The sequence below is a fragment of the Canis lupus genome, chromosome 23 (assembly GCF_011100685.1).
Source record: "Canis lupus familiaris isolate Mischka breed German Shepherd chromosome 23, alternate assembly UU_Cfam_GSD_1.0, whole genome shotgun sequence".
In the NCBI taxonomy this organism is placed as follows: Eukaryota; Metazoa; Chordata; class Mammalia; order Carnivora; family Canidae; genus Canis; species Canis lupus.
In genome coordinates, this window is record NC_049244.1 from 30,836,029 (window position 1) to 30,848,254 (window position 12,226).

General features: G+C 45.6%; 1 protein-coding gene across 28 annotated transcripts in view; it reads left to right on the forward strand.

The window, feature by feature from the left end:
- The window catches only part of TMEM108 (transmembrane protein 108), a 343,329-nt gene that overhangs the window by 329,069 nt on the left and 2,034 nt on the right, over positions 1-12,226 (forward strand). For all 28 annotated transcript variants that reach the window (XM_038570880.1, XM_038570881.1, XM_038570882.1 and 25 more), the window contains one exon: positions 6,869-7,023. In XM_038570880.1, coding sequence (XP_038426808.1) covers positions 6,869-7,023 — 155 coding nt within the window. The remainder of the gene's footprint in view (positions 1-6,868; positions 7,024-12,226) is intronic.

Here is a 12,226-nt window from a genome sequence, read left to right on the forward strand (position 1 = left end):
GCAGGAATTGCTATTAGCCTTGACAAAAGCAGCAGTTCCTATAGCTAAATTGAGAGCTGGAGAGTTACATGTGAATTTAGCTATTTTCTCCCTCCTCCCCAGATTTATTTGTTCATGGGTGATGTGAGCTGGATGCGATGTGGTCCTCAGCTTGCTTCCACTGGTACTGGTAAAGAAGGGCTCTCCCCAGGCCACCAGCACCTCCTTGCTGCTGCCTGTCACTCCTTTAATGAGAATTTGGAAGATCCTTCTCCCTGATGTCTCCATAAAGAACCTGATATAATCACTCTGAACCTTAGGACTTCCTTTATATCTTCCCCATATACTTGATCCTAGATTCTTAGAGTTTTTCTGATAACTTTACAGAAATCCTCACTGATCTTAGCTTACTCCATCCCTATAAAGTTATCATCTGGCCTCCTTCTGAATCCTTCCAGGGGTGAGAAACCCCCCTGTGATCTTCAGTCATTGGGCAGCCCATTCTCCTTTGACTCCCTCAGGTTGTTACCCAGCTCTCTTGGAAGCCTGACATTTGCTCTTTATAATTTCCACTCTGTAGTCCTAAGCTATGCCCTCTGAAACCTTTTGAAACACAAAAAAGCAGTCTATCTATCAACTCCTGAAACATTTAAAATGGTGCTCAAAGACAGCTTTTCCTTCTCTAAGCTGCTAATCCTTATTCCTTCAAGTCTCTTTATAGGGCCACATTGCTGTGGCCCTACCCCATCATCGGCCACTCTGGATGGCCACAAGTTTATCCCGGCTCTCCTAGAAGGGAGCACAACATTCCACATGCCCAGCCATGGCAGAGGAGAGCAGATGGTAGTTCCTTTGTTCTGGACACTTCAGTCACACTCAGGAAGCCAACACTGGCATTAGCTCTGTTAGTTGTACTGGCTGTCACATCACACCATGGGCTCATCCTGATCTCAAGAGGAATGAAACCCCAGAAATTTTCCACAGAAGAGGCTGTTAAGCCAGCTCTCCTAGCCTTTCCTCATGCTATGGGTCATTTGAACATTAGTACAGGAGGTATATGCCTTTGACATGAGCATAATTTCTACCTGGTGTTTTACCGACAAGATCTTTTTAAATCTAGATTCTGGATTCTTTCCAGAAGCCACCTCTCCTGGCTTTTTGTTTCCTTCTAGTTGCTAAGCAAAGCAAACTTTCCAGGTCAAAGGTGGGCAGGCTGCTTCTGCTGAAGGGCCCAATTCAGGAAAATGTTTGCAAGCTGCATATTTTATTTTTTCATTAAGTACCTTTATTGTCTCTCATGGAAAGACACGTGAATGCTTAAAACTGTGATTGCCCACTTCTAAAACAGAAGAGTGATAATGAGAAAATGTAGCTCTGTTAGCCAATAAATTATTAATAGTGGTCATATTTGAGAAGTAACTACATTAGAGACAGCTTTCTAATTTTCCATTCTTGATATGTCTCTAGAAGCTTTAGTGAGTTCCCATTATTTTTAACCAATCCATCCTCAAAATAGACTAGCCAGAGGAGTAAAAAATATAAACACAGTATGCAAGGAACAACCTTACAGGCAAAGACTAAGTCACCAGGTGAAGTGACTTGCCCAGGGTCCCAATCACATAAATCAGCTCAGATCCGATGAAAGAATCTCTTTGTCTGATTCAACACATTATTTCCCAAATTCCCATTGTGTGCCAGGCACTATGCCAAGCACTAGGGAATCAAGGTATATGATGTGGTTCCCTCCCCCAGCTCTTAGAACCCTCTCCCCACCTGGGCTTTTCTCTTTAAGCTGGACAGGACAGGGTAGGTCTAACCTTCACCCCATAGGCCACGCCCACGTGTATTTTATGGTTCTAAAAAGACTTCTACAGCCATTTTTGCCATGTGTGAGTTTGAAATTGGATCTTACTACAAAGCCAGAAAACCTATGGGCTGCCTAAACCATGCATGATAATGTCAGCCAAGAAAGATACAAGGACACAGCCTGGCACTGCACCTAGAGAATGCTCCCGGCACTCTGAAAGGAGCCTTCAGGTGCTGTGATAGAACATACTACTTTCTAAAGAACGGTATGAATCCTTTGTTCAAAGTGGACTCTTGCAAAAAAAAAAAAAAAACAAAGTGGACTCTTGCATCCTCTTGGAACCACAGACTCCACCTCCTTCAGCATCTGCCTTACATTTCCACTGTCCACACAGGAGGCTCCCCTAAGCCCTCACTCACCAAGATCCTTGCATTAGCCCTAGTTGCCTCCACATAGAGCTCCTTGTCCTTAGTCATGGCCCCAGCTGCTGTGGGACCATCCTTCAGGAACCCTGTGAAGGCCCTGATACAAGGGGCATCAAGACAGAATACTTGTCCAGCTTCAGAATACCATGCTCTTTCAAAGCACAGATGAGTAAATATCCAGGCTGTTTTCATAGCCTAATCCCACTCTAGTCATCAGATAAGCTTTATCCTAAAGCTCACTCTACTACATGGATCTTCTTTGCCAGTTTGCCATATGTTTCAGGCAGTCTGGTTTAGTAGCATGCATAGATTACCTCACACCTGGCTTTTCAGAACAACTCTGGCCTTGTCCCTGCTTTCTTCCATCTTCCAGAAACCACACTTCAGGTGGCCAGGGTTTGCGAGGTAGGTGCTTGAATCCCCTGCTTCTGTTGGAAGCAGGCAGTGATCATAGCAGATCTCAAGCCTGCCCAAGAAGAAATGTCATCAGTTCCAACAACCTTTCTAGATCATAAGCGCTACCCAATGGCTGGAAGGATATATGTGCAAGTACTGAGAAATTCTTTGTCTCCTGAGCCACACAGAGGTTCAGATGTGCTGAAAACCCGAAAGTGATCAGATCCAGGCCACATTTGGCTGGGGCAGTGGAGCCATGTGCCTCTTGAGCTGGTCTCTGCTGCCACCATCAGGATACAAAGAGCCCGCTACTTCCTGCTAGCACCCTCTGGGCCGGACACTGGCTTGGTCCTCGTGGACCGCTGTCAGTGCTCTGGGTTTTCATCAGGAGGTCAGTCTCGTGGCTCTGCCAAGCTCCCTGGCTTCTCCTGCACATGCCGCATCCATTCTCAAGAATGTCTTCACCCTCCCTCCTCGAAAAAGATGAAAGGCTCTATAGAGGGTGAGAACAGGAACCAGGCCAACTGCAGATGTTATTCATTACCAATCCAAGTTGAGCCAGGCTGAAGCAAAGTAGCACCTCTCTCTGCCCCTGGATATGTGAAGTTCCATGTGCACTGCACCCCAGAGCATTCTGGCTTCCTTCCAGACATGCAGTTAATGCCACTGGAGTATCAGTACAGCATTCAACAAGATAATATATCATGTGGCCACACAGTTCTTGGCTATATTCATCATTCTGTGGATGTTAGTCAAAATGGAATGTGTATGTGTATATATATATAATTATGTATATTATTTTATAAAATCTCTTACAGGCCCCAAATGACTTTGTAGTTATTACATAAGAAAACATGGATCAGAGTTACTCTATGAAAAGAGTAGAATAAATTGCAATGAGAAGGAAATGTGACCAGGAGGTTTGTCTCCTTGGGGCTTATGAACTAACGGAAGCAAGGGGATTGGGGAGTAGCCTCAGGGCCAGGCAGACTTGTCCAGGGGCTATCACCTCAGCTGGACCAGAGTGTCATGCCCATGCTTTCACAGCTCTTCTCTGTGCTTCCCAACCAGCACCCCCTGCTGGGAGCCTTGTAGTCCCACCCACCAGGATGGCAAGCCAGACGGTAAGCCCCCAAACCTGGTTTCCCTAGGCCGATAGCCTCATCTCCAGCCTGGCCTCCTTCCATATCCCGAGGACTCCCTGGGCCTCTTTCTCCAACCTCCAAAGTGAGGCCAGCCAGAGGGACCAACCCAGCCTTTGGACAATTACAGGCCCCTCAGGCTGGCATCACCAGACCAATCCTCCCCTCCAGGATGTCAAGTTTCTCATCTTCAAAATGAAGGAGCCAAACTGAAATAAGTCACAGCTCCCTAACTGTTTTTAACATTAAACCTGCATAAATCACTGGAGAAGAGGCCTGGTGTGACAGAAAGGCTTGGCTCGTGGAATCAAATATACCTGCTACCCAATGGCTGGAAGGATATATGTGCAAGTACTGAGAAATTCACCTCTCCTGCTAGTCACTTCACCTCTCCTGCTAGTCACTTCACCTAGTCACCTGTGGGGCTTGGACCATGTTACTTAACCATGGGTCCAATGTTTTCTCACCTATAAAAATAGGACTAATATCCACTGTGTTAGCTTAGGGCCTTCAAGAGGCAGATGTCAAGGGGGCCTTGGTAGCTCAGTCAGTTAAGCATCTGACTCTTGGTTTCAGCTCGTGTCATGATCCCAGGGTGGTAAAATCAAGCTCTGCACTGGGCTTTGCACTGAGTGTGCTGCCTAGTTAGGATTCTCGCTCTCCTTCTCAATCCCCACTCACTCTCAAAAAAAAAAAAAAAAAACAGATGACAGCATTGACTTGTGTTTGCACAGAGTTATGTCATTTATAAAGTGCTCCCCATACCTCAGATAGATGTGTTCCCTGTAGTGTTCAGGGCAATGTAAGATAGCAGGCATCACCCTGAGGGTCACAGAGACCCAGGTCAAGTTCCATTAATTACCTGGGTGATCAAGGTCAATTGTGTTAATTTCCATGATCTTCATTTGCCTCTTCTGCAAAAAGGAAAAGTAACAGTACCTTCCTCAGTTATTTTGTGGGTTAAATCAGACTGTAAAGTGCCTAGGTCAGCACTGGGCACATATTAGAGACTCCATAAGCCTGAATTGTACTTTTTCTTGAGTCACTCAACAGTCATCTAGTGCAGTTTTTCTATCTAGATCTCTCTTGTGGAGGGTACTAGAAGAACAAAAAGAAAACTCTCATTAATTAAGCACTGACTGTGTATCAGTGTGTTCAGCATTTTGCATTCATGATCTCTAGTTCCCATTACAGCCCTGTGACTCCGTAGTAGCCAAGTGTGATAAAGTGATTTACCTAAAGTAACACACAGCAATCAAACTTGAACCCAGGCTTTTGGACTCTAAGCCCAAACTCTTTCTATAGCGAGGACAGCTTCTATTGTAAATGAAATGGCATTTGCGAGTCGCTGGGAGCTCCCTGAAAGAAACAATCAGGCCTCAAGTGCTAACATTTAAGGGGAGAAAGCTAGGAACAGAGTCCCCTGTTCCAATCCCCAGACCATCCCACAACAGGGCCAGCCCTGCCTGCAAGGCAGGGTCCTGGTCCTGTGTCCTAAACAGGCCCAGGTTGTGGAGCCAAGGGCAGTGTGGGCTTGAGGGAGCATTGGACTGGGGGTAGAGGACCTAGACTCTGCAGCCTGTGCCAGCCCAAGTTAGCAGCTTTATGAGATGCCAGAAAAAGAGAGACAGGACCCAAGGTCTTGCCCTAGCCCTGCCACTCACAAACCTATGACCTATGGCAAGTCAGCTGGATACTTTGGACCAGTCTTCTCATCTATAAAATAAGGAGATGCCCTAAATTGCAGATTTTCAGGCTGAGCTCTGTAGCTCTCCCACTTCACCCTTATTCATCCTTCAGTCAGCTCCTTCTATGGAAGGAAAGGAGAGAAGAAAAAGGAGAATTTGAATTTGGAAATTTTTCAAAATTTGAAAGTCTGTACCAGCCAGTCTAAAATTTATTTTAGCTCAAACACTCAGAAATGTCCTTTATATCTTTAAAACTTTTTAAAGGGGACCTAGAAGAGTAATGAGCAAATTAGAAGTCTTTCTGATCAAAGCAGATTGGATCAGTAGAAACTTGCCTAATGTCTCGGCCTTGTCTAGAGGCCTTTTCAGGTTGAGATGCCAGCAAGGCCAGGAGCTGAGAAGAGAGCTACAGAAACAGAATTACTGTGTCATCCTACAGGGACCTAGGGGGTAGCCTCTGAGGTCTCAGCTTGTATGAGTGCCAGCTTTTACAGATACCTGACACTGGCATATACAGGCCCCCCTGATGCTGGCCAAATCCTCAGGCTGCTGTGGATAGAGCTGGCCCTCTGCTGCCCCCTGGTGGTCATTGCCATCATGGTGCCAGCCTCTGGTCTGCTGGGTCTGGGGTCTCCTCTTCCCAGTGTAGATGGTCCGTGCCTCCAAGATGTTGAGTACAACCCTGCCTATCCCTGGCCTGGAGTTTCAGCCACCCACAGGCTGTGGTGATGGTGAGCCTGGGCAGGGGATCCCAGTCTTCATTTACTGCCTTTTCCCCAAGAGGGCTACTGTCATCCTTGTCAAAGCATCACCCATTGCACACTCTGAGCCTGGATAGGCTACATTATCTCTCCAACCTCAGAAGCCTTCCTTCTTGGCAAACCGAAGCACCTCTGTTCACACGTGGTTCATTAGCAACATCCAAATGTACTTATTCCTCCCTAGAGCCCCATAAGTCTCAGAGATTGGATGGACAGGGTCACACATTAAGGTCACCTCAGGAAAGCCTTTCATGATGACCCTAAAGTATTCACTCCCCAACTCCTCTCATTCTCTCACTTCACCCTGTTTTATTTTCTTTGAACAGTTATTGCTATCTGAATTTACCTTGTATTCATTTTGTTTATTATAGATCATGTCACCACCTGTATGTCCCTCTATACACAAACTGGGAGGGATATTTGTGATGTAGGGCAACCTTGTCTTTTTTTTTTTTCCACTCCCTCTCTCCCAGAACCTGGCCTAAAGTCAACATTAAACATTGCAGATAATTGTCAAACCAACAAATTAACAAATAGGGCAGGCGGCTGAATGAATATATGAGCATCACAGCCTCACCTGGAGACTTGTATCTGTCACTCAGCAATGCTGGCTCCATGCTTGTCTCCCCCCACATCCCCATACCATCTCTAATTTCGACTCTCTCTATAGCTGTCTTGCTGACAGTGTGCTGCCTGAGGAGGAAGAAAAAGACGGCCAACCCAGAGAACAACCTGAGCTACTGGAACAATGCCATCACCATGGACTACTTCAACAAGCATGCTGTGGAGTTACCAAGGGAGATCCAGTCCCTTGAAACCTCTGAGGTAATGAGCCCCAAACCAAGGGGTGCCCCTGGAAGGTCCAGCCCCACCATAGAGAATAGCACAGGCTCCAAAGTAAGCTGTGAAGCATCTGCTTGCTTCTTAGGGTCTTGCTCCTCAAGATGGTACACAGACTAGTAGGAGCAGTGGCAGGAGACTACAGACCTCACCCCAGCCCTACTGAATCAATCTGTATTTTAGCAAGAATTCTCAGGTGCTTTCTATGCATGTTAACATTCAGGAAGCACTGTTCTTGGAACCTCGGGTTTCTGGGAACAATTCAATAAGTATTCATTGAGGACCCATTTTGTGGCAGGCAGTCTCTGGGGACTGTGAAGACGAGAGCTTGCTCTCAGGGGGCATAGATCCTGAGATGTGGTTGACATATGAGCCCCAAGCATCATTCAAAAGCAAACAAACTAGGGTAGATACAAGAAGAGTTGCAGAGAGCTGTAGAAACCTAGGAGAAGAAAGCCTTTGCATTGAGGGTTAGGAAGGATAAATGGATTTTGACAGATATTATAGCAAAGGAAGTAACCTGAGTAAAGGTGGGAATGTGGGCTGGACACGCATATAATGGGAGAAAAGAACACATCGAGTCAAGAAATGTTGCCCAGAACATCTGTCTGGCCAGTGAGAGAGCTAGGCTTTGACCAGGCTCTCCTTCTACTCTCATACATAAGGTGAGGCAGAGGTGAGGGCATAGTAATAAAGATAGATTGATTAGACGTGGGCTTGAATGGAGTTCGTATTTTAGTCTTGGGCAGTTTGTGTGACCTAGTTTTAGAAAGATTGTGCTGATGGTCTGGTAAAAGTACTTTATACATGATTAATGAATGCATAGAAGGAGAGGAAGGGTGGTTTAATGAATGGATGAACAGATGGGACTACTAGAGATGATGAGAACTTCTGGAGATAGTTCCTTCTTCCCCTGCAGATCCGTCCCCCACAGCAGCCAGGATGAGCTTCTATTAACATAAATGTGATCACATCATTCCCATAATCAGAACCCTTCAGTAGCTTCCTGATGCTCTTAAGTTACAGTTCAGTCTTTTCACAGTCTTCTGCAGAGCCTGTTAGGTAGACTTGGCCCTGGCCCAACCGTCCAGCCTCACATCATTCCATTCTTCCCTCATTTGCTAAGCTCCAGCCACACCGGATTTCTTGTGATTTATTTATGGTGCTAATTTATGTCCCATTCTGGGGCTATGCATGATAGTTTCCTCTGTTGGAATGTATTCTGTCCCTCCCCAGCACTCCTTTACTTGTTTACCTCACTGACTCCTACGCATCATTCAGGCCCAGACTAACTTACTTTCTCAGAGAGGCCTTCCCTGACCTGCTAGGCTGGACTCTGCTCTCCTATCATATGGCCTCAGCATCCTGTGCTTTTCTATCATAGTGCTTACCAGAGTTGTAAGTGTGTAGCTGTAGCTACTGGCCTGATAATTAGTTTTTTGTTTTTTGTTTTTTGTTTTTTTTTTTTTGTTTTTAAATTTTTATTTATTTATGATAGTCACACACACAGAGAGAGAGAGAGAGGCAGAGACATAGGCAGAGGGAGAAGCAGGCTCCATGCACCAGGAGCCCGACGTGAGATTCGATCCCGGGTCTCCAGGATCGTGCCCTGGGTCAAAGGCAGGCGCCAAACCGCTGCGCCACCCAGGGATCCCCTGATAATTAGTTTAATATTTCACTCCCCACCTAGAATACCCAGTTGCTTCTATATTGTGAAACCCAGGGATCAGTTCTGAGCATTCCGCTTACTCGATCTACCAGCAGCATCAGCACCTCCTCAGAAAGTTTCTGTCTTCAACCCATCCCGTCCTGGCTCCCCTCCCTCTCAGCAGCTCCTTCTCAGTCTCTGTCACTGACTCCTTGTCCTTTGGCCAGCCTCTAATCACTGCAGTGCCCAGGCTCAATTGTCCCACTGCTTCTCTTCTCTCTATACTTAGTTTCATGATTTTTAAGTACTCTCTCTGCACCATTGACTTGCCGTTTCCATCTCTGGCCTTGATATTTCCCCTGCACTCCAGATTCACATACCCACCTACTACCATGCATGTCTAATGGGCATCTCATATTCAACATGCCCAAAACTGAACTGTTGACTTCCCCTCCCCACCCAAATACCCAGAAGTTCCCTGGTGTTTCTCATTACATGGATGGCACTGCCAACTGCCTTTTCCTCTCACATACTCCACATCCAGTCTGTCAGCAGATCCCCTTGGTTCTTCCGACATAAGAGTACTTTTCTCTACCTGCGCTGCTGCCTCCCTCAAATCATGGATTGTTGTAGTGGCTTCTGAAAACAAGATCCCAGCTACCATCTTGCCTCCTGCAGTTTGTCCTCCACACAGTAGCCACAAAATCTTCTCAAGGAAGGACTTCACATCTGCCATGGCTTCATGGCTCCAAACCTTCAAATGGCTCCTCTTCACACTCTGAACAAAATCCAAATTCCTCTTACCAGATCTTTCATAGGCTGGCCCCTGCCCACCTCCCTGGCCCCCTCCTGCCAGACTGCCCATTGACCACACACTTGAGCCACAATGGCCTCTGGCTCTTCCTCAACACAGTTCTTCCAACAATACAAGATTGCTCTCTCACAGATGTAAAATGCTCTTTTCCTGGTTCCATCCCCCACTTCCATCAGGTCTCTGTTCCAGTGCTGCCTCTTCAGGGAAGCCTTCCCTGACTTATCTATACAGAGTAGAAAGCCACCCCCCACCCCCATGGTTTTCTATACTCTTTTCTGCATTATTTTTCTTCAGAGCACTTCTTGCCACTTGACATTGCATCATTCTCTGTTGACTGGCCTGTTATCTGTCTCTCCTACTAGAATATAAGCTGCCTGAGGGCAGGAGCCTTGTTTGTTCTGCTCATTGCTCTATCCCTAGCACCTAGACAATGCCCAGAACATGGTAATGTTTATCACATGAATGAACTGTGATTTTATTTATTTATTTATTTTTTTTGAACTGTGATTTTAATTCATGACTGGGCCGTCACCCAGTCCAAAGCCTAACATACAGTGGATGCTCAATAAAAATTTTTAACTGGGGACACCTAGGTGGCTCAGTGGTTGAGCATCTCCCTTTGGCTCAGGGCATGATCCCTGGGTCCTGGGATCGAGTCACAAATCGGGCTCGGAGCCGCCTTCTCCCTCTGCCTATGTCTCTGCCTCTCTCTATGTGTCTCTCATGAATAAATAAATAAAATCTTTAAAAAAAAATTTTTTTAACGGAAGGACAAAGCAACAGGCTCCATGAAAGCATTGACCTTTAGTATGGTCAGTGTACATCTTGCATAGCAAAATTCATAACCACACTTATTGTGGTGAAGCATTTCATAATGTACATAATTGTCAAATCACTATGTTGTACACCTGAAACTAATATAATATTGTATGTCAATTATACTTCAGTTAAAAAAATAAAAATGTTTTTAAAAGTGTTCCTGAGAACTATTACAGTGAGTAAAAAGATGGGTAAGTTGGCAAAAGGGCTGGCCACACTTTGAGTGTGGGCTGTGAATCTCTGAATCTCTGAACTCTAAATTTCTCATATTCTCTTTGCAAATTGGTAAGTGAAAACCAAAACCAAAGGACAGTGTCTGTGAGCTTACTATAGAAAGGGCCCTGCTTATGCAGCATCCCAATTAGTCATTCCACCCCAGAGCACTGGGGCTGCCTTCAGACAAAAGCCAGAGGTTCTGGTCGAGGCTGCCCCCAGCAGTCACCATCCTAGGTTAGGAAGTTGCCATAGAACCAGCAGCAGGAAGGCCAGTTTGGCTTCAGAATGGGTTTTATCACTGTTTCCCGCCCAACAGGTCTACTGCCCTCATTCTGCTTTATGTGGAGTAATGTTACAATTTGTTCCAACTCTCTGGGCACATACAGGCCCTGCAGACCACCCACAGAGTGGTCATGCAGTCACAGGGCATATACCCTGCACTCCACAACCTGGGGCTGCACTCACCGTAGTTGTAGTTGCCAACTTTCGTGGCTGCCAAGTGCTTTGCCTAAGCAAGTTTCTCTGGTGCCCTGTTCCCATTCTGGATTGATGAAAGCAGCAAAACACAAATCCAGGCTGTATAGGCAAAACTAATGCCCAAAAGGTGCCTATAAATTTTTCCATGCTTTCCCACGCCCCCTTTTCCTTCCCTTCCTCCTCCTTTTTTTTTTTTTTTCCTTTCTTGTCTGTCATTTCCTAAGTAACTTTCTTTTCTACACTGTAGGAAGTCTCCACATGGTTCACCCTTGGTGAACATTGCTTTGTACAAACTATAAAATGACATGCCAGATCTCAGCCTCCAAAATCTCCCTCCACAGCTCAACGCAAAGCCCAGTAGAGACAGAGGGGATGCCCTGTTTTCCGTAGTTAGAGAGATGCTCCTGTGTCCCTCTCTCAAATGGGCACTCTATCAATTCCAGACATTGAAGAACATTTTTATCTTCGGAAAAGACGTTTCACTGACAAATGGCCGTTGTTCCTTTCCCTCCTTATTGTCCATAAGGCAATATGTACTACTCAAAAATTATCCATGTTTTGGTTACAATAAACTTCAGCAAGTTAATTGTATCTTCTTCAAGTGAAGACATCTCACCAAGTCTGGATTAAGCCGGTTCTACCTTATTACTGAGTCTTTGCTCTAAAGTAGCCTGTAGGTTCTGAGATGTCAGTATTTTAGAACTGGGATAAGCTGACTTTTTTTTTTTCCCTAAATTAATACCTGGGCCTGAGTCTGAGTACAGACATTTATTTTTTTTATTTTTTTAAAGATTTTATTTATTTATTCATAGAGGCACACAGAGAGAGAGGCAGAGACACAGGCAGAGGGAGAAGCAGGCTCCATGCAGGGAGCCCGATGTGGGACTCGATCCTGGGTCTCCAGGATCATGCCCCGGGCTGCAGGCAGACCTAAACCACTGCGCCCCTGGGGCTGCCCTGAGTACAGACACTTAGTGGACCACAAATGCTTACAGTCCTTGTTAGTTGATGCCAAAATCATTTAAACAACCTAATCAGTGAATTACTTATTTCTAGATTCTTCCATTTCTCAGGCTATGTACACAGACTAAATTTTTCACTTGCCACCTACTGTCACAGAGATTCATATCCATTCACCTCAGTACATCTAGTGCTATAAGAAATGAGGCAATAATTCTGGGAGAACTCAGGAGGGGGAGGAATGCACCCTTGAA